Source organism: Myxocyprinus asiaticus, chromosome 8 (genome assembly GCF_019703515.2).
Source record: "Myxocyprinus asiaticus isolate MX2 ecotype Aquarium Trade chromosome 8, UBuf_Myxa_2, whole genome shotgun sequence".
In the NCBI taxonomy this organism is placed as follows: domain Eukaryota; kingdom Metazoa; phylum Chordata; class Actinopteri; order Cypriniformes; family Catostomidae; genus Myxocyprinus; species Myxocyprinus asiaticus.
In genome coordinates this window covers 48,625,629-48,648,966 of record NC_059351.1, presented here as the reverse complement: position 1 = coordinate 48,648,966, position 23,338 = coordinate 48,625,629, and the positions used below count along the sequence as shown (strand labels likewise).

Genomic DNA, 23,338 nt, shown 5'->3' with positions numbered 1-23,338 from the left:
ACTGTTATCTCTTTTGTCTTTTTCAGATAGCCCTGCTTGATTCTCCCACAGCATTAAGTATGGAGGAGGAACTGCATCAAAATGAAGCCAGGGTAAACTTACAGTACTTTCTGTCAAAGCATTTGTCCTACTGATACAGTCTCACTGAATTTACAGTTTCTAAATCTAGTCTGGAATTAAAAACTCGAGGTGAAATGTGTGTATTTTTCTCTGGCAGGTTTTAGAGTTAACCAAGGAATGGACGAACAAATGGAATGAAACTCAAAACATCCTGAAGGTTTGTTACAGTGATTGTATGGTTTTCACTTGGTTCACCTGCCCACTGGTAACCTAAATACATTTTTACTTGCATTTGGTACTTGGCAAGTGTTCATTTTGGATCCTGACTGTAAGACCTAAGGTGTGTGTGTGTTTTGTACAGGAGGAGACTCTGGCTCTGAGGAAGGAGGGAATCGGAGTGATCCTGGACTCAGAGCTTCCTCATCTCATTGGCATTGATGATGATCTGCTCAGCACTGGCATAATTCTCTATCATTTAAAGGTATTGAACATACAGATAATTTAAGAGATTATTTAAAAGAGTGAATGTGTAATTGAATGCATTTACCTAATGCAGTGTTCAGTATCGTTTGTAGTATGATAAATGTCAGTGTAGAGTGTGTGATGAATAAATGGGATGTGTTTGTGTGTGTGTGTTTACAGGAGGGTAGGACAAATGTTGGTCGGGAAGATGCCACTAATGAACAGGACATCAGTGAGTACAACAGTCTAATCTGCTTTCATAAAAATCAGTTTTATCTGTTCAATTCACTCACATTCATTTGCTTTTTACAATATATGATATTGTCTGAGCAGTTATTTGTCAGAAACAGTAACAGCAGTCATAAAGCATGTCTCTTTCTCTATCTCTCTGTATAGTTCTTCATGGTTTGGGTCTGGAGAGTGAGCACTGCCTGATAGAGAATCAGAATGGAACGGTCACTCTTATTCCTCTAAATGACTCTCAGTGTTCAGTCAATGGAGTGCAAATCACAGAGCCCTGCCAGCTCAACCAAGGTAAACATATACCTCTTTCTCTTTACTGTAATCCTACAAAAATGTTTATTCCCATTTTGTTGGCTTGACAAAACCAACATACTGTTATTCTACAGACTTGGTTTAGGGTTTTTCTGAAGTCCCTAAACCTACATCAAAATGATCAATTGTAACTCTTAGAGCTTTCAAGCTACATCCTCCAAACTTGGCACAGAACTTCAGACTGTTCTGACTCAAGTTGCTATGACTTTTCTAACTGATTGGAATTACGGTTTTAATACAACAGACTATTAAAGATCTATCTATCCATCTATCTAATGTACTGAATTGAAGGTGTACCCGTGGATGTATTTTAAGGCCTACCTTCAAACTCAGTGCCTCTTTGCTTGACAATGGGAAAATAAAAATAAATCAGCCAAGACCTCAGGAAAAACAAATTGTGGACCTCCACAAGTCTGGTTCATCCTTTGGAGCAATTTCCAAATGCCTGAAAGTACCACGTTCATCTGTACAAACAATAGTACGCAAGTATAAACACCATGGGACCAGGCAGCCATCGTACCGCTCAGGAAGGAGATGCATTCTGTCTCCTAGAGATGGACGTAGTTTGGTGCGAAAAGTGCAAATCAATCCCAGAACAACAGCAAAGGACTTTGTGAAGATGCTGGAGGAAACAGGTAGACAAGTATCTATATCCACAGTAAAAACGAGTCCTATATCGATATAACCTGAAAAGCTGCTCAAAAAGGAAGAAGCCACTGCTCCAAAACTGCCATAAAAAAGCCAGACTTCAGTTTGCAAGTGCACATGGGGACAAAGATCTTACTTTTTGGAGAAATGTCCTCTGGTCTTATGAAACAAATATTGAACTGTTTGGCCATAATGACCATCGTTATGTTTGGAGGAAAAAGGGTGAGGCTTGCAAACCGAAAAACACCATCCCACCCATGAAGCATGGGGGAGGCAGCATCATGTTGTGGGATATATTGAAGCAACATCTCAAGACATCAGCCAGGAAGTTGGGTCTTCTAAATGGACAATGACCCCAAGCATACCTCCAAAGTTGTGGCAAAATGGCTTAAGGACAACAAAGTCAAGGTATTGGAGTGGCCATCACAAAGCCCTGACCTCAATCCGTTAGAAAATTTGTGGTCAGAACTGAAAAAGTGTGTGCGAGCAAGGAGGCCTACAAACCTGACTCAATTACACCAGTTCTGTCTGGAGGAATGGGCCAAAATTCCAGCAACTTATTGTGAGAAGCTTGAGTAAGGCTACCCAAAACATTTGACCCAAGTTAAACAATTTAAAGTCTATGCTACTAAATACTAACAAAGTGTATGTAAACTTCTGACCCATTGAGAATGTGATGAAAGATATAAAAGCTGAAATAAATCATTCTCTCTACTATTATTCTGATATTTCGCATTCCTAAAATAAAGTAGTGATCCTAACTGACCTTAGACAGAGAATGTTTTCTACGATTAAATGTCAGGAATTGTGAAAAACTGAGTTTAAATGTATTTGACTTAGGTGTATGTAAACTTCTGACTTCAAATTTATATATCTGTCTGTCTGTGTGTTTGTCTGGCTAAATGTTTGTCTGATTATCTAGCTATCTATCTAATGCTTTGTCTGATTATCTAGCTAGCTCGGTTTGTCTGATTAGCTAGCTGGCTAGCTAACGGTTTGTCTGATTACCTAGCTAGCTAGCTAGCTAATGGTTTATCTGATTATCCAGCTAACTAGCTAACGGTTTGTCTGATTATCCAGCTAACTAGCTAATGGTTTGTCTGATTAACTAGCTAGCTAGCTAACGGTTTGTCTGATTATCCATCTAACTAGCTAACGGTTTGTCTGATTATCTAGCTAGCTATCTAATGGTTTGCTTGATTATTTCGCTATCTAACGGTTTGCCTGATTATCTAGCTATCTAACGGTTTGCCTAAATATCTAGCTATCTAGCTAGTGGTTTGTCTGATTATCCAGCCTGCTGTCTAACAGTGTGTCTGATTATCCAGCTAGCTATCTAACTGTTTGTCTGATTATCCAGCTAGCTAATAGTTTGTCTGATTATGTACTGTAGCTATCTAACAGTTTGTCTGATTATCTAGCTAGCTATCTAACGGTTTGTCTGATTATCCAGCTAGCTAATAGTTTGTCTGATTATGTAGATATCTAACGATTTGTCTGATTATCTAGCTAGCTATCTAATGGTTTGTCTGATTATCCAGCTAGCTAATAGTTTGTCTGATTATGTACTGTAGCTGTCTAACAGTTTGTCTGATTATCTAGCTAGCTATCTAATGGTTTGCCTGATTATCTCGCCATCTAATGGTTTGTCTGATTATCTAGCTATCTAATGGTTTGCCTGATTATCTAGCTATCTAACGGTTTGTCTGATTATCTAGCTAGCTATCTAATGGTTTGCCTGATTATCTCGCTATCTAACGGTTTGTCTGATTATTTAGCTATCTAATGATTTGTCTTATCTAATTATCTAATGGTTTGTCTGATTATCCAGCTAACTATCTGATTTTTTTGTCCGATTATCTATCTAACTAGCTATCTGAGGTTATAATGTCTGTATAACCATCAAAGTTCAAAACTACTTTAAATCTTTCATATTTGCTGTTTTTCCCAGGTGCCGTCATTCTCCTCGGCAGAACCAATATGTTCCGATTTAATCATCCTAAAGAGGCGGCTAAATTAAGAGAGAAGAGAAAGGTGAGAGATATTGATGCTCATAACTTGAACCTGCTCTGGTGATCTGTGTAAAAGACAATGAAAATTGCCAATATTGGACTCACTTTTATGTTGTTTCAAAAGTGTATGCTGTTAATTTCTCTGTGGAATGCAAAAGTTGAATTTCTGAAGAATCTTTACACAACTGTTTTTCAAACAACAGTTCAAAGTGAGCATGTTTCTCAAGCTCCAAAAATGAAAAACAAAACACTAGAACACTAGCTCTTAAAGCTTGTGTGAGAATCAGTGGCATTTTGCCATCAGTGAAGTGCCATTCTCCCCCCCCCACCCTTTTTTATACTAAACAGACATCATCACTGTGTTCCATGCAATAATATTGGTTTGGAATGACATACGGGTGAGTACACAATGGCAGAATTTAAGTTTTTGGGTGAACTATCCTATGTGAGTTGTGGGGGCAGTGGTGGCTCAGCGGTTAAGGCTCTGGGTTACTGATCAGAAGGTCGGGGGTTCAAGCCCCAGCACTGCCAAGATGCCACTGTTGGGCCCTTGAGCAAGGCCCTTGACCCTATCTGCTCCAGGGGCGCCGTATCATGGCTGACCCTGCACTCTGACCCCAGCCTAGCTGGGATATGTGAAAAAAAAAGAATTTCACTGTATATGTGCAAATGTATAATGTGTGATAAATAAAGAAAATTATTATTATTATTATAATTATTATTATTAAAAATTATTAATTATTATTAATTATAATTATTAATTATTGACTGCTTCTGTTTCCAGAGTGGCCTCCTCACCAGCTTGAGTTTATCCATGACTGATCTATCCAAATCCTGTGAAAGCCTCTCCACAGTCATGCTGTATAACCCTGGGTAAGTCGCTGTGTCTGTGTGATTGTGCGCAACAGTGTGAGTGATTTCTCCCTCCCCATTCCGCCGCCTCTTCCTCAGCCCTCCACCCTCTTTTCCTTTCCAGGAGTCTCCTATTCCCCCCTCTCTCCACCCTCCTCTCTCTTCATGCCCTCCGACGCCATTGCTGGTACTGCTGATGCCCAGTGCATTAAAACCGCTTGCAGAATACTCACAAAACCCAGCCTGAATTTAAACTCCCACTTGCCAAATCACCAGTGATCCTCACCAAACAGGGATGCATGACATATTGGTGACCAAAATGGTATTGGCCAGTGTAAATGTGGGATAAAGTATGTGATGAATTTGTTCATGCAACAGCTCAAGAACCATCTCTGGCGCAAAGTATTTAAATTAGCATCCAAATTCACTCCTTTTCATTAACTCCATTTAGCGAACTTTTGGGAGTACTCCTATTTGACCAAAAGACCTATCTTCTGAACGCAAAGTCCAAACTTAACGAAACTTGCTACACATAGACTCCATTGTAGTCTCAAGAAGCACGGCAAATTTTGTCAAATTTCACCCAAAGAGGGCGCTAAAACTAAAAAGCATCATTACTCTGCAACTGTTTGTTTGAGCTTGTAAAAATTTGGCATGCCTTGCCAAATACAGTACATTTACGTAACAAACATGTTCTCAAAATATGAAGCGGACAAATCAACAAAAATGGCCACTGACAGCCATTCAATTTCAGCTGCCAATACTAAGCTGTGAATGGGTTGATCATCATGAAATTTGGTATATACATGCATGGTGTCTACCATACATTATTTTAAGAATTGGCTGTAAGTTGGCAGATGAAATTACTGTACTGACAAGCAAACAGTTCTATTGGCACCCCAGAACAGAACTGCTTTTAATGGGCTGAAAATGACCAAAAAGTTCTGTTTTTGGAGTAAAGCACCCTGTTCCCAGAGGATACACCATAAAGGCCTGATCAGATGTTTATAATGTTTTAATAAAAATTGATTGAGTTTTATGATGGTTTTGTCGGTGAGGTTTTGAGCAGACACGTGTGAAAAACTCATTGATTGGCCTGTTACATTGTTGATGACAAATCACAATCCCTTGCAATGACCTGCATGGTGAATCTCATTCCCAATCAGTTCAAAAACATGAACTCGACATGTTTTTGACATGTTTTGTGAGATTCACCTCACTAAAGCGACTCCATGTCACGAATGAATGGCAAACGCTTCCCAGACGTATGCAAACCTCCTCAGAGTGATGTTACCTCTGTAGGACTGGATGCAACTCAGATAATTGTTTGTTTGGTTAGTTTTTTTTTTTAATGGTCATAACATGCTAACATTTGAATCATCCTGGAATGAAACAAGTTCCAACTTAAGAGTCTGGATTTTTGGTAACGTTTCCTCTCTCTGAACTCTTTTGTAACAGTCTCCTCACTCAAAAGGGACCCATCTTTCTCAGGTAGAAAAAACACAAACTAGTGTTAACTGTCGTTGTTTTTTCCATCTACATTTTTGGGTTTGGTCTCTCCATTTCATGCTTGCGAGATGTTATTTGTCCCCTCGCATTTCATCATCTTGACACTTTAGTTTATCATGTCTACATCTGACTCCCTGTTTGTTTTAAGTTGTGCATTCTTCAGCATGTGCTTATATTTGCGATGCATGCAGTGCCCAATAAAGCAGGCCCTCATCCCATGCACTTTTGTGAGTTTGCTGTGGTGTGTGAGGTGTGTGTGTGTATTTTAAGGGTGGAAGCTGATTGTGTCTTGTGTTTTTCAGACTGGAGTTTGAGAGGCAACAAAGGGAAGAACTGGAAAAACTTGAAAATAAAAGGTTTGTCATGTGACCACAAATTCAACAACCATTAATACATGCAAAACAATTAGATAGAACACTAATGAGATTTTCTGGCCCTTCCCATAAAGGAATATTCCGGGTTCAATACTAGTTAAGCTCAAACGACTGCTTTTGTGGCATAATGTTGATTACCACAATATATATATATATATAAGCAAAAATGGAGGTGTATTTGGCCAATTTTTGTTTAAAAGCAGAAATATGATGCTTATAAATGTATAAAAGCACTACATTAATTCTCCTGCTAAAACGTGTATTATTTGAGCTATAAAGTTTTTTAAAGTTATAATGTTATTTTTACAGTCCTTTTTTGGGTTTGTTGCCATAACATCATCATGGCAACAAAGTTTTAAAATTGGCTTTGACTTTACACAGAAAAGTAATGTTATAACACTAAAATCATGTTAACACATGTTGTTTACGTCTTGTGGCTATACCTTCGAAACAGTGATTATTTTAGCATTTACTGATTGGCCTCCATTTACTTCCATTATAAGTGCTTCACTGTAACCCAGATTTTTGCTTTTTCAAAGAAAAGGAGAGACGAATCAAAATAAATGTTTTTGGTAATCGACATTATGCCACAAATTCTGTCGGTTGAGCTTAACTTGTATTGAACCCGGAATGTTTCTTTAACTATGAATTAGTTCAAACAACGTAAACCTAATTCTAAGAGAAACATAGTGGAAATGTAACAAAAATGGTTTGTTTTTTAACCTTAATAGTAATGGTAATACAAATTCTGGATAATTAAATAAAATTTGAAATGAAAGGTATATGTCATGTTGTTATGATAATTTTAACTTTTTATTTGGAACTTGATGGATGTAAACCAAAAGGTGAGATTATTCATAACATATTAAATATTGTCTAGCAAAAAACAATGAGTTTTAAATTATGTAACACTTGGGTTAAAAAAATAAAGAATAAAAACAGTAAAACTAACATTCTATTTAGTTCTGAATTTTTATTGGATGTAACACACTGGTGCAAAATTGCCAATAGACACACCTAGGACTGCACAGCATTTGAATATTGTATTAATGCGGCAAGTTGTGATGTTGCTTGGCAACTGTAATCAACTCCAAACTAAACTCTAATGTAAACCACTTCATGTTACACCCGTTAAATGGGTCATGACATGTTCCTTGAGGCTCACTTATAATATTAGTAAAGTTTTTTGCACAAAAATATATCGTATATTTGAAAAACATGATCATTTTCCACCCTCATTCTGACCCTCTGTCGGAAACACTCGGTTCTGGTGCTACTTCTCCTTTAAGACTTGACCGTAAACACCCACTATTATGATTGGCTCTCTGCTCTTAACTGACCTGCTCTCTCCTTATCTCACTGCCCACCACTACTAGGTGGGTCTACGGATGTGATAAGGTAAAGTAAGTGTTGATGTGTTGTTGTGTAGCTGGTCAGATGCAAATGTCTACAACAGTGTGACACACAATATGGAGGAAGTAGCGAACGAGTCATTTTGGCAACTTGGTTTCATCAAATCCTCTTTTTGCAGAGAGGAGGAAGTTTTGAGTTCTGAAACTTACAGTATGTTTTTAATAATACAGAATGATTATTAAAGATCATGAAAAAAATTATTCCTCGTGTCAGGACCCCTTCAATAACAAATTCTTCCTTGTCTTGTTTGGGACATGGCCCAAACAGATCCAATCTAGTTTCATGGGGATGTGACCTCACTGTTGACCCTATCCAATCACCATCCTTTCCTCTTGTGATGTAGGCGGCTGATCAAAGAGATGGAGGAGAAGCAGAAGAACGACAAGGTGGAGCTTGAGCGCATGCAGCAGGAGGTGGAGTCTCAGAGGAAGGAGTCTGAGCAGGTGCAGCTGTGCATACGCAGACAGGAGGAGAGCCTGCGCAGACGCAGTCAGGACATCGAAAGTCGCCTCAGAGACTTGATTGCTGAGAAAGAGCGATTCCAGGTCAGACTGCAAGTGACCAAGCAATTGATCTTTATAGTTGTTCCTACTAATAACAATATTAATATTAAATAAAAATTGATATTTTATTGCTTTAATGTGGGAATTGTCCCATTTTGTTCCTGTTGATAAACTATGGCCCTGTTTATACCTAGTATTGAGATGCATTTTGAGAGATCCGATCTCAAGTGGACAAGCGAGATGCATGACCGATTTGTACCTAGTCGTAATATGCGTCTTATTTGACCACTTGTGTTTGGATTTTGAGGGGAGGGTCTCTGATTTTATGACACATACATCAATAATTATGTCAGTGTATTACTGCATTATCATAAAGCGCAAAAAGTTTTAAGATAGCATTTGTGATATTTGTTGACATCTTGACATTTGTTTGGAGGGAGTATCATGAGCCTCAAGACCAACTGTCTATTGTGTTTAGGAGGAAAGAAACAGGGAACAGAAAGAGCAGCAAAAACAGGGGAGACACCAGCAGCAGCAGCTGGAGGAGAAGGTGCAGGAGAATCATGACAAGACTCTATCCCAGTGTGAGCGAGCAGAACAAACAGAGCTCTTTCGTGAGCTGGAGCGCCTCAAAAGAGAGAGAGAGGAGCAGGCTGTCAAACTCCAGCTGGAACGAAGGTGAGAAAGTCAGTGTTATGCCTGAAAATCTTTTACCATGATGTAGGGTTGTCAGAAGTTCCCAGGTTGTTTTGTCTGTGCGTTCCAAACCCCAAGTAGTTCATTACAAAACAGCCACATTGGCTTCAGCATCCATTTTCATTTCTATTTTGTGCCAATTTCCCAGAAGTGATGATTTTGTTCTTTAAATACATGGGATGGAAGCACTTCCCTTATTTGCAAGTTGTTTTTGCAATATTTCGATTTTGCACATAAATTACATCAGTAATTTGAATGGAAACATGACTAGTGGCTTCTATAGACAGCATATCAAAACAAATGTGTTGAATGTCCAGACGTCTGGAGGAGCGAGAAAAGGAACAGCTGAGTCTGGTTGGGCGTCTTGAGGAGCAGCTGAGGGAGCGCAGCGAGCAGGCCACCGCCCTTCTCACGCCGGAGGAGGCACGTCGACTGGAGGACGAAAGACGGACGCTCACCGAGCTCAGGGAAGAGCTGCTCAGAGTGAAGGAGGCGCGGATCGACGATGAGGAGGAGGGAGGGGAGGAGGCGCGGAGGAGTTTGCAGGCGCGGTACGAGCAGTTCAAGCTGATGCAGGTGGAGGAGCTGGGTTTACTGGAGGAGTCACTCCAGCAGCAGAAGGACCGACTGGAGTGTGAGGTCACCAGTGAACGGACGTCACTTGGCCTGATGCTGCACACACATAAGGACAAACAGAGACAGGTACAGCAAAGCACACTGAAAACAGAGGAAACAGGTTTATAACTTTAATAACCAATCTTTTATTTGAGGTTTTTGTTGTAAAGTAGTGTTACTCCTTAAAGGGATAGTTCATCCAAAAATGAAAATTCTCTCATTTACTCACCCTCATGCCATCCCAAATGTGTATGGCTTACTTTCTTCTGCAGAACACAAATTATGATTTTCAGAAGAATATTTCAGCTCTGTAGATCCATACAATGCAAGTGAATGGGTGCCAATATTTTGTTGCTCCAAAAAGCACATAAAGGCATCATAAAAGTAATCCATACAACTTTTAATTGTAACATTTTAATCCATATTTTCAGATGTGATATGATAGGTGTGGGTGAAAAACAGTCAAACAGATCAAAAGTCCTTTTTTGCTTAAGTCTTCTCCCTGCCCAGTAGGGGGCAGTATGCATGAAGAAGAACAACACAAGAAGAAGAATGTAAAAGTGATTTGTTTCTCACCCATACCTAAATCATATGACTTCTGAAGACATGGATTTAACCATTGGAGTCTTATGGATTACTTTTATGCTGACTTATGTGATTTTTGGAGCTTCAAAATTTTGGCACCCATTCATTTGCACTGTATGGACCAAAAGAGCTGAGAAATTCTTCTAGAAATTTTCATTTGAGTTCAGCAGATGAAAGAAAGTCATACACATCTGGGATGGCATGAGGGTGAGTAAATGATGAGAGAATTTTCATTTTTGGGTGAACAATTCCTTTAAAAGAATAGTTTATAATTCTTTCATCATTTACTCATCCTCATGTAATTCCAAACCTGTAAGACTGACTTTTTTGCAGAACACAAATAGAGATAATTTAATGTTTGTTGGCTGAATTCAATACACTGGCAGTACATTGGGACTGTTTTTAACACTTAATAAAACACCCAAAAGTAGTCCATGCGAGTTTTGATTACTTTAAATGATGAACAGACCATTGTTAAAGGCGTTATTCAATTTGAAATCAAATAAATTCAAGTCAGTAAGCAATACTAAAATCCAATATGGTGGCTACGTTGATAGCATCAAACTTGTGCTGGGAAATTTAATGTGTTTATTTCTGCAATATATATTTTTTGTTTAACGCACTAAAACAAATTAACACAATTAATGCAGGATCAGTTTTTTTGTTTTACTTCCTGAAACTTAACTGTTTTTTCCCACACTCTGTGGCTAAAATTGGCATAAATAAATATTCAGAAGGTGCACGCTCAACTCAGCTGCACATCTTTGCACAAAAACTGATTGTGTGGAGTAGTGCACAATTATTCATTAAGCACGAAGCATGTACTGGGCTTAATAAACACAGGAGTGGATTTACTGTACAGAGAATGGAGACTTCACCAGCAAGCAGTGAACCAGGTGTGCAAGAAATACAAGTTGCTGTATGTTTTTGCATTCATTTTCCAGTCTTCTTGTCTTGCTTCATTTTCTTTCACTCTTCCTCTACCTGTGCTTGTAGGCGCATGAAGTGATGGAGCGTGGTGTGCAGGATGTGTTGTCTCTCAGTCAGGAGGAGGTGCTGATCCAGCAGGCGGAATACAGACTCCAGTTCAAAGAGAAACAGCTCCTCTCTCTCCGGGAAAAACAACTGCCTGCCATCTGTGAGGAGCGCCAGAGAGCCAGTGAACTGCTGGAGAGAGTGAGAGGAGGAAGAGGGTATCCTGGGGCAGACAGGAGTCCAGAGGAAATGGACAAAGAGCTGGATGAGACACTGTATCAGGTAAAACTCGGAGGTTCCGGATTGGAGGTGTTTTTATTGTTTTGTTTAGATTTTTCCAAGGAAGCTTTTTTTATTTTATTTTATTTAAAACAAAAAGGATACTCTGTTTAGTTTCATGTGCTTAGAACCAACTATATATGCACAAGCATAACAGTTTTGCATTTGTTATACTGTATCTTTGAAATCAGAATCTCTTTTTCTGCAGGTGGAGAAAGAGTTGGAGGAGAAAGAGGAGCGTTTGTCTCAGTACAGTGCCAGTGCCGAGCAGTTGCAGCAGCTGCAGCAGTCATACGAGTTCACAGCGAACGTGGCCCGTCAGGAGGAGAAGGTTCGCAGGAAGGAGAAGGAGATCCTGGAGTGGAGGGAGAAGCAGCAGCGGGAGGCTCTGGAGCAGGCGGTCGCACGCTTGGAGAGGAGACACTCGGCCCTATGCAGGAGCCTCAATTTGGAGCCCGACATCGAGAGGCCTCGCAGGAGGTCACTGTCTGCACATGGACAAAGCACTTTCAGATCTCCAGGAACTCAGGATCTCGACCAGAAGAGGTATGCTGTTTCCTAGTTTAGCGTCTTGTTTAGGGATGCACACAATGATCTTTATCAGCCAATAATTGGCCAAATTAAAACCATCGGCAAATTGGTTTTAAGCATGAAAACGGCTGAATGAAAAAACGATGGTTTATTAATAATTAATTATCACACTTTAACTTTTTTTAAACTCTGTGAATTCAAATGCACAATCCAGAAGTAATGATAGCCACAGAATGTAAAAGGGTTGGTACTCTGAAGAACATATATTTTTTTTTAATCATTATTTTTAATATAAAATTTTTGATCATTCTCATTGTCACATTAATGTGGACAAACCGTTGTTACAGACGTGACAGTTGGGAAAGCGGCACTTACCTATACATAATGAGATAAAATTCATCAGAAATGTTTTGAAACCAACAAACTTTGACTTCTTAGACATTGGTATGGTACCCTTTAAGGCTACACAATTGACTGAGTTAAGATTGAAACCTTGAAGGCTTAAAAATAGACTGCATTCAGTGATTCAGTAAGCACTTCAGTAAGCATTGTGTGAGCAAGTGGCGCCCTCTAGCGGTGTGTATGGCATTATCCATTATACCACAACAGAACTTTAAAGGCTTTTTTGTTCCTTTGGTAGCTTTTTATTTTTCCATGGTGTGGTTGACTTCTATGTGGAATTGCCCAACATATGCATAATATTATAAATAAGAGTAAGAATAATACTATTTGTGATATTCTATTATATACAGCACATACATGTAAAATATTAGTTATGTTGTCTTGAACTGCAAAAACAGAAGAGCAGAAATATTTTAGAAGTACAAAATAATATTTTTTCACATCAATCAGCATGCTTTGATATCTAGTTATTTTTCAAAAAAACGTTTTTATCTTTTTATGTCCTATTTCAATGTGGCTCTCTTTAAAAATTTGGCCTGTCGTGTGTTCAACAGATCTAATTATGTATTTTTAGAACAATAAAAAGCTTTTTTACCTCTTTGTATATTTTTAAAACATAATTTTGAGCAAAACTGTGATCTGATGACAAAACAAGGTAAGTGGCAAAATATCCTTATCGGCCAATATTTTTTCAGTTAAAATCGGTATTGGCCAAAAACGTTCAAATCGGTGCATCCCTATTTTTTCTGGATGAGCGCAGTTGTCTGTTCTGTGTTGGAGTTTTCCTGTCATTTCCTATTGAAGCAGGGAGTTGGGGTGGGACAAATCAATGGCTTGTCTTTTATAGAAAGACTGTAAATTTGCAAGAAGGTTATTTTTGGCAACTTTTTAGGAGTACACTAGCTTATAGTTTACCTCAAAGCTAATAAACATGGACTCAATGCTTTTAAACTAATGTTTGATTTCATTGGGTTTTTATATTTGTGGCCCTTTTCATGTAATTTTTGCATGTGGTGAATCTAGAAAGGTTCTATTTCGTATCTTTATGGATTTTTCCATATATTATCAGGATGGAGAGAGAGATTGCTCAGCTCAGGCAGAGGATCAGTGAGAGTGAAGGAGGTGGGCGGAGTCTAAGTATGAGTGGCGAAGAAAAGAACAATGTGAACCAATCACCCATCAGCCCCATACAGACCCTCCCCACTGTACTATCTATAGGAGACGAGAGGTACACACAGGGGAACTCTTCAAATGACTGCTTAATGATCTTAAACAACAGGCAACATTTCATTTATAGTAGAGTTTATGCGATCTTACTGGATGATAATGATTTTATTAGAACAAAGTTGACACAAAAATTAACATTTTGTCATCATTTACTCACCCTCATGTTGTTTCTACCCTGTATTTGACTTATTGCACTTACACAAAAGGCACAAAGCATCTTTACTCGCCAAGGATATAAATGAGATTCAAGAGCTTTGGGGCAAAATTATCAGCGAGTAACAAATCCATTTGAATTTTGGTCTGTTCCTCACTCAAAGCTATTGGATGGCTTCAGAAGACTTGGGATGTATCACATGAGTCAAATGGACTACTTTTATGGTGCTTTTTTTGTTGTTGTCATTTTTGGAGCTCGTCAGCCCCAGTTCCCATTCACTTTCATTGCATGGAAATAGCCACTTGGACCTATTGCCTAACATTTTGTTTTGTATTTCAAGGTAGAAATAAAAGTAAACAGGGTCAGAATGACACGTGGATGAGTAAATTATGACAGAATAGTGACTTTGGGTGACTATTCCTTTAATTGCTCCCATCCCCTTCAGGATACATGCATATATTGAAGAGGAGGTGCAGCGGAGACTGAACCTGCTAAATAGAGAGAATAATAACACAATCTCACTGTCTTCAGACTCACTACAGGTATGTAAATGTTTGTTCTGAAAGGGGTTAAAAGGGTGATTTTTGTTAAATGCACATAAAATGTTCTAAAAACAAAGTGCTTACCCTTTACATGTCAAGATTTTCATTTATATGTACCATTATACAGTAACTATGCATAGTAATAAACAGCAATATCTACCCATTTACATTTTCAATAAAATATCTTAATACATGATAAAAGGCACGCTTTCTTCCACGAACACTTTTGAGTGATGATGCAAATTAATTGTTAAATCAACTCATTGAATCTAACTCTATGAGCATTTTAATGAAGTTTAAATAAACCAGACACACTATTAAAATAAAAGTGTTTAAGTATATAAATATAAAAATATTAAGCATAAGTATAAAAATATAACAATCAGTGGTCAATCAAATGAATTGCATATAATCATTATTTGCAGAGAAAGGCACCCAAATAAAAATAATTCAAAATATAATCATTATAATTTTAAATATACTGTATAATAAATATGAAAATTAAGATAATTAAAATGTACATACTGTATAGTATTGTGCCAGACTGGTAAAGCATTGAAAAGACAATACAAAAAGTTGCTTTAGAAGGCAATATATTGTTTATTTCCATATTATTACTGTAACACAGTAACCCATTTTGCAATTGAATTTGTCAGTCTGTTTAAAATAGATTTATTTTAAGGGCTTGTCTAAGGACGCTTCAAATACACTTGCGTCAGATGGACGCTTTTGGAGCATCTCATTTTGGTTGTATCACGTCATAAACAGCTTTTTTAGGACACTGTCAATAAAAACGTAGATTGAAACTCATCTGGAGACCTTTGCATCTGGAGTTGCACTCTGTCCAGCTGTTTTTGAACGCAAAAACGCATCCTCTGCTCAACATGTTGCATGTATAGCTGGAGTTGTGCTTACTGCCCCCTGCTGACTGAGACTTGTAAAAACATCCTTGCCTAATCGGGGAAATGATTAAAGGAATAGTTCACCCAAAAATGAAAATTCTCTCATCATTTACTCACCCTCATGCCATCCCAGATGTGCATGACTTACTTTCTTCTGATTAGCACAAATGAAGATTTTTAGAAGTATATCTCAGCTCTGTTGGTCCATACAATGCATGTGAATGGTGACCAGAATTCAGAAGGTCCAAAAAGGACATAAAGCCAGCAAAAAATAATCTATAAGACTCCAGTGGTTTAATCCATGTCTTTAGAAGCGATGTGATGGGTGTGGGTGAGAAACAGATCAATATTTAAGTCCTTTTTTACTGTAAATCTACACTTTCACTTTCAAATTCAGCCACCTACTTGTCGGGCTGGTCAAAGGTGGAGATTTATACTAAAAAAGGCATAAATATTTATATGTTTCTCACCCACATCTATCATATCACTTCTGAAGACATGGATTAAACCACTGGAGTTTTATGGATTATTTTTTGCTGGCTTTATGTCCTTTTTGGATCTTCTGAATTCTGGACACCATTCACTTGCATTGTATGGACCTACAGAGCTGAGATATACTTCTAAAAATCTTTGTGTTCTGCAGAAGAAAGAAAGGTGTGCACATCTGGGATGGCATGAGGGTGAGTAAATGATGAGAGAATTTTCATTTTTGGGTGAACTAATATATTAATTGCATTTTATTTTTTAACACATTATTTTTATACAATTAATCGCACTGATTTAATGCTTAACTTAATGGCCAAATAAAAAGCCTATTTAAATCATTGTGATTATTTGCAGTGTTCATTCTTACACGATAATAACACTGAATATATCGCTAATATTCAGTATATTGCCTAGCTTAGTTCCACCAATTGTCATGAATGAACTTTTACATTAAGGGGCAATATTTGCCCCTGAATTTGATTTTCAGGGGCATTTTTCACCTTTATGAGGACATGTTGTTTCTAACCAATTAAAACACAAACTGCATTGTTTGTCAAATACAGATATTTAATCAATTTATTAAAACAAAGATAATTTTAGAATTAAATCAACACCAACTCATATTAATGCCATAAAATGTATAACTAGGACTATAATAGAATATAATGAACTATAACTGTTGTTATAAGACAAATATATAACAGAAGAATTTATTACAAGGGCATTTTTGGTGTCATTTTTCCCCCGAGCCCCCCTTAATTTCTGACCCAGGTACCTATATTATTTTCACATTACGGAAGTTACATACGTTCCAAATGTTGTCATACTGTCTTTACATTAGCTTCAGGAATGTAAAACTTATTCATGTGATTGTAAAAGCCCCATGCTCTTTGGATTGTTACAATTCTTTATAATTGTAATGTAACTAAAAAAAGGGGGCACAAGTGCAGCATTAAAGCCACAGGATTGTTTGTGGTAACATGAAATTTGTTTAACCCTACAGGAGGAGGAACAGGACAGTGAGGGTAGCTCTGTTAGATTGACAGATGAGGTAAGCACAGGCCTCAGCCAATCAGCACTGTGATGACTGTGATTTGCATGATCCAGCCTTATTAATTAGCATATTACTAACAGTCCCGGATCTCGGTAGATTGGGCTTTCTACTCTAGAAGCATGCAGTCTGCTCACCATTGTCTTGTGTAGATGCATTTTACCTTCTAGATTTAAACTGCAATGAAACTTTCTCTCTACTGTATATCAAGTGGTATCAGATTTATTTCCTACTGAGATGAGACAAATGTCTGCTTGCTTGCCCCCTGAAAAGAGCTGCTGGTAATTCTGAATGTTAAAGGTGAAGTGTGTAATTTCTGCACCACTAGCATCATCAAACGAAATTGCAAAAAAGAAAAGAAAAAAAGACTGTTTTCAAAGAGGTTTCCCGAACATTTAACTTGTCTGCCATTGGTTGAAAAACAGATAACTCCACCCCGAATTCACCCCATTGGTGTGTTGCTGTATCGGGTTGGTTGGGATTCTCATACAAACAGAGCCATGTTTTAATTGGGTATTTTTGGGGGAATCAGCTTATGAACTTTTCTCTGCATCTTAAGTTGGGATACAAGAAAATATTTTAACATCAAAATAATTACATCACTTTAAAAGATAAAGTTATGTGTGTTAAAGTTAGCTTGTGTCTCTAACAAACTCTATTTCACTCTCAGGACAGTGATAAAAAACACAGTGATGCACGCAAACAGAAATACGAGGTATGGTCCTATGATATGTTTGTGTAATATTATTTAATTGGCACACTAATCAATGACTGTTGATCTTGAATGTCAGTAAATGTCTTTCACAGCGGCTGGTGTCAATACCTCTGGATCCGAGTCCAGAGAGCCTTAAAGATCCAGTGAAGATCAGTATACCACGTTACATGCTGTGTGGACAGGGCAAAGATGAACACTTTGAGTTTGAAGTCAAGGTTTGTCTGCATTTTGCTCACAATAACTGCAGTCTCTGATTTCTCAGATGTCTCAGAGAGAGATTGAGCTTTAGTTTTGCCTGTGTTTTAAGATCATGGTTCTGGACGAAACATGGACAGTGTTCAGAAGATACAGTCGTTTTCGGGAGATGCACAAATCTCTTAAGCTGAAATATCCAGAGGTATATATGGTCCTCATGTACGAATATGACCCACATTGCATTACATATTCTGTATAGATTCTTTGAGCTGATGCATTTTATTGGATTTGTATTTTTGTTGCTATATTTACTGTTGTCGTAGGTCATTCATTAAGACACTTTTAGCTGGGGTCCTTCATTTAACCACCTGGTAGACCAGTCGTGATTATTAAATACTCACCTGATCGCAATTATTTGATCTAACCACAATTATTTGAGATAACCGTGATTGTTGTGCACTTCAAATTCCAGTCACAATTTACCATCTTAAAAGGGAATTTTAAACTAGTATAGAAATGCCATGAAAGGTGCATGCATAATATAATATAATAGAGGTTGACCGATTATGGATTTTACTAAGGTGGTGGAAAAGGCCGGTAACCGATTGATCGGCCGATAGTTTTTAAAATCGATTTATAGAATGACTGAAAATGTCTTAGTCATTCATTACTATGAAGGGCACAGACATTGAGGCTCCAAAATGAATAAAATCCCAAAAGCAGTTTATTGTGCAACCAAAATCCCAATAATAACCAGAAAAGTTAAGATTTGGTGTATAACGCGGGACTTTTAACTATAAACAAGCCCGAAATACACTGGGCACTCTTATTTAGGCTTATTGATGTGAAAATAAAAACTAAAACTATCGGTAACAATCGATAGATAACAGATTTTCCAGATTCCAAAAAGCAACTATCGGCACCGATTAATCGGTAAAACCGATATATTGGTCTACCTCTATAATATAATATAATAGCTATTCAGTTTGGCTGCGTTCCAAAAACAATGTAAAATAGACCAAGACTATTTTTAGGATTTTTAAATATTAAAGCCTTAAAGAAAATCATATATCCCTATTTTATTATATTAAAGTTAAATATCAGTAAATGACTTCTTGGGGGCCTGGGTAGCTCAGCAAGTATTAACGCTGACTACCACCCCTGGAGTTGTGAGTTCAAACCCAAGGCGTGCTGAGGGACTCCAGCCAGGTCTCCTAAGCAACCAAATTGGCCCGGTTGCTAGGGAGGGTAGAGTCACATGGGGTAACCTCCTCGTGGTTGCTATAGTGTGTGCTTCTCGCTCTCGGTGGGGCTCGTGGTGAGTTGTGCGTGGATGCCGCGGAGAATAGCGTGGGCCTCCACACGCGCTAGGTCTCCGCGGTAACGTGCTCAACAAGCCACATGATAAAATGCGCGGATTGACGGTCTGAGACACGGAGGCAATGGAGATACGTCCTCCGCCACCCGGACTGAGGCGAGTCACTACACCACCGTGAGGACTTAGAGCGCATTGGGAATTGGGCATTCCAAATTGTGGAGGAAAAAATTAAATAAATAAATAAATGACTTCTTGTATGTGTATGAAGAACACATACACCTCATGAAGCATTACAATTTGCGTGACAATCATCATAATCACAATTATTTGTATGACAATTAATTGTTAGCCAAATTTCATAGTTGTGACATTTGCTGTATGACCCAGTGACAAAAATTGTGATTTGAGAAACTCATATTTACACATTTTTGTATTAATTGTACAACAAAATCAAAAGAATGAAATGAGAAATACTTTTGAGGAATAATTTTGCTTAAAAAAAAAAAAAGAAACACTTGTAAAACCATTAAAAAGTTTTTGCATTGTCACATTATTTTCATGATAATTAAGCACCCCCACAAATCTTATTACCGTAATGTAAAAAAAAACCAATCTCTCATTGCCGAAAAAAAATTATATTATTTAAATTGTAAAATATTTACACATCATGGTAGGATTTGTTGTATAAAAAATGATTAATGATCCTAAGAACAGGCTTAATTTTCTTTATGCAAAATAGATTTTTATTTTTCCTTTTGATTTTGATTTTAGGTTAAAATATGACCTACACATTTTTTTGTATATTCACTCAACTATGGCATATTAGATCTTTATATTCTTGGATGTCTTTCTCTAGCTCGCAGCTTTAGATTTCCCTCCCAAAAAGATTTTTGGAAACAGAGATGAGAGAATGATTGCAGAACGACGGAATCAGTTGGAGGTAAATTCAACAAATCCAACAGTGATCAGCAGTGAGGTTTACTACGATTCACACCTGAATGAGGAAGTTACAGAAAATACAGGAGTTTTTGCTCATATGATGTGCTGATGTCTTTGTCTTTTCCCAGCAATACCTGCGGAACTTCTTCCATGTGATGCTGTCATCCTCTTCCTCTTCTCCTCTGAGAACAGACAAGTGTGGATTACACCTCTCCAAACACGCTGTGTGTGACATCTCTCCGTTCTTCAAGAAGGGAGTGTTTGACTACAGCAGCCACGGAACAGGCTGACATGCATACAAACTCCAATAAAAACACACACACACACACACACACACACACTCTCATTGACTTTATGAAGCTCTCTGATATATTCACATAAATACAAACGGATTCACTTACAGACAGGTGAATCTCACTAAAGCATGTCCATAATATGACTTTGAATATGTTCTTGATAGGTTTCACACTTATGAACACACTCAGGAAAGATCTAGTGATATGTATGAGCATAAGATAAATGAAAAAGAAGATGTAAATAGTTTTTCAGTGCCTTGTAGGCAGTAGCTGAGCTTTAAATTGTTTCATTGAATGAGTAATATGGACTTCATTTGATGGCAGGTGGTTGCCATAACCTGCTAAACATCTTGTGTTTACATTGAGGACCATAGAGCCTGTTACAGTGGAAACCACCATCAGACAGGAGGTCCTGTAGCTGCTAGTAGAGTTTTGTCCATGTTCATCTCTTTTAAGTTGCTCCATATGATGAATCGCCACTTCTTTCCTCTGGATTCAAAGCTCTGACAAGGTGATTGGTAAATTTGTTTTTGATGTGTCCCAATCATAAATCGGCATTTGCTATGTGCGGTAAATTATTTATACTTGCACCTCGCTTAACATACTCCTAGTTAGAGGAATAGTTCACCCAAAAATGAATAATTAATCTATCGTATGGCTTCAGAAGACTTGGAATATACATCATATGGACCATTAAAATAAAAAATGTTTGGGTGAACTATTGCAAAATTGTTCTATTATCCACGATACTCAGGCTAAAATTGTGCAGATTTCCATTTTGTAACCATTAGGAGGTCGACGCTCACAATGATAAACTGTATTGGCACATATACTGTTAGCTAATGTCTTCCAGAAACAACAAAAACTTTTGATTTACATTTCACCTCTATTGTTTGTCCTTTATACTCTAGCGGACACCGTTAAAGGGCTTTTTCAGGAGAATATACTGTAGTGACAGGTAAATTTGTCCCTTGAAAATGATTAATCTAATATTTAGCACTATAAAGCCATATGTATATGCAGAATGTACAGGTAAATGTATTGTACCCTGTTGATCTGTGCAGAAGAGCTTCTTCCCATTTAACACAACTGTTAAGAGCTGTTAGGAGAAAAGGGATTGTTGTGCTATTAGACATTTTTTTTTCCCCGATAACAAACATTTCAAGGGTTTTCCTTCAGTATATATATATATATTTTATTTTTTTCCAATACTTAAGAGTACAGATAGTAAGATGTATACATTTTTAAAAGATGAGCTATTTTCATTTCCTCTTTTATTTCTGAAAATGAATGTAATGATTTGTGGGGAACATAATGATGTGAATAATTGTTGTTTTATAGTTGATAGCATGTCTACATTTCAGTTTTAAGAAAATAACACAATCAGCTGTTTAGCACTGTATTAAATTAATATGGTTTATTTATATTTGTGTACATTTATTAGACACAAACTGATGCATCATTTCAGTGTAATGTACATTTAAAGCAATATTCTGGGTTAAGCTGAATCGACAACATTTGTGGCATGATGTTGATTACCACAAAAAATTATTTTGATTTTTCTCAACTTTTCTTAAAAAAAAAAAAGAAAAGAGAGGCAAAAATCGAGGTTACAGTGAGGCACTTATGGAAGTGAATGGGGCCAATATTTGGAGTGTTTAAAAGCAGAATTATGAATATAATTTATATAAATTATAATGTAATATTTATTAATTATATATTTAACACTTGTGTATTATTTGAGCTGTGAAGTTGTTTAAATCGTTTTTATGGTGGTTTTAGGATTTATGGCATTACGTCGTCATGGCAACAAAGTTGTAAAATTGGACAACTTTAAACAGAAAAGGTAAGTACGCTGTTTTATCACATTAAAATCATGTTAACACGCATATTGTTTACATCTTGTGGCTAGGGAGGGTAGAGTCACATGGGTGACTTTTGAAACTGTTATTTTAACGTTTACCCAATTGGCCCCATTACATACTACTATTTCTATTTTAGCCATACATGGCAAAAATAATTAAATAGCGCACTACTCTCATACTCATACTAGATGCATTAAGCACCATCCTTGCTTGAAAATATAGTTCCAGACATGTTAACTACTAAGGTAATCAGGTATTTTGATTCATAGATTCATTCATGCTACAACGTTAGTATTTCAGAAATCAAGAAGTGCTTTCGTTATTTTCTGTCGGCTGTTGAGAATCAAAACTAGCAATGCCGGATTTGCAAATGGATGACTTTTTTGAGAAACAACATAGTTTTGTCAATATTGAAAATAATTCTTACAAATATAAAATAGTTTTACGTAAACTGTTGTTCCATCAACAACATGCAAGGTTTTCAATGGGTGATATCAGAATGAAAGAAGCAAAAATAAAACTAAACACAACTGCTAGGTTTGTCACGATACCAAGTGGTCAGTGAAATTTCTCGATTCTCTAGTTTAGATTGCACAGCAATAACTAATATGCTATTAATGTAAAATGTAGAATTATAAAATGAAATAAATTAAGGGCAATGAGGGATTTTGTGTATTTTTCTTGTCAATATTTGACCATTTCTCCCCAATTTGGAATGCCCAATTCCCAATGCGCTCTAAGTCCTCGTGGTGGCGTAGTGACTCGCCTCAATCCGGATGGCGGAGGACGAATCTCAGCTGCCTCCGTGTCTGAGACCGTCAATCTGCGCATCTTATCACGTGGCTTGTTGAGCGTGTTACCACGGAGACCTAGTGCGTGTGGAGGCTTCACGCTATTCTCCACGGCATCCATGCACAACTCACCACGCACCCCACTGAGAGCGAGAACCACATTATAGCGACCACGTGGAGGCTAACCCAACATGACTCTACCCACCCTAGCAACCGGGCCAGTTGGTTGCTTAGGAAGCCTGACTGGAGTCACTCAGCACGCCCTGGATTCGAACTCGTGACTCCAGGTGTGGTAGTCAGCGTCTTAACTTGCTGAGCTACCCAGGCCCCCTTCATTTCTTCTTTTATTTCTGAAACGGAAAGTAATGATTCATCAGAAAGATTAT

General features: G+C 37.6%; 1 protein-coding gene across 1 annotated transcript in view; it reads left to right on the top strand.

The window, feature by feature from the left end:
* The window catches only part of LOC127445128 (kinesin-like protein KIF16B), a 37,028-nt gene extending 13,750 nt beyond the window's left edge, over positions 1-23,278 (top strand). Inside the window, exons 11-31 of the mRNA XM_051704937.1 lie at positions 27-92; positions 218-277; positions 422-541; positions 703-754; positions 919-1,056; positions 3,677-3,759; positions 4,522-4,610; positions 6,401-6,454; positions 8,229-8,430; positions 8,867-9,066; positions 9,402-9,786; positions 11,281-11,541; positions 11,747-12,084; positions 13,541-13,699; positions 14,298-14,394; positions 16,786-16,833; positions 17,504-17,548; positions 17,641-17,763; positions 17,856-17,945; positions 19,918-20,001; positions 20,129-23,278. Of these exons, the coding sequence (XP_051560897.1) occupies positions 27-92; positions 218-277; positions 422-541; positions 703-754; positions 919-1,056; positions 3,677-3,759; positions 4,522-4,610; positions 6,401-6,454; positions 8,229-8,430; positions 8,867-9,066; positions 9,402-9,786; positions 11,281-11,541; positions 11,747-12,084; positions 13,541-13,699; positions 14,298-14,394; positions 16,786-16,833; positions 17,504-17,548; positions 17,641-17,763; positions 17,856-17,945; positions 19,918-20,001; positions 20,129-20,290 (2,856 nt within the window). The 3' untranslated portion in view covers positions 20,291-23,278. The remainder of the gene's footprint in view (positions 1-26; positions 93-217; positions 278-421; positions 542-702; positions 755-918; positions 1,057-3,676; positions 3,760-4,521; positions 4,611-6,400; positions 6,455-8,228; positions 8,431-8,866; positions 9,067-9,401; positions 9,787-11,280; positions 11,542-11,746; positions 12,085-13,540; positions 13,700-14,297; positions 14,395-16,785; positions 16,834-17,503; positions 17,549-17,640; positions 17,764-17,855; positions 17,946-19,917; positions 20,002-20,128) is intronic.
* The last annotated feature ends 60 nt before the right edge of the window (positions 23,279-23,338 follow it).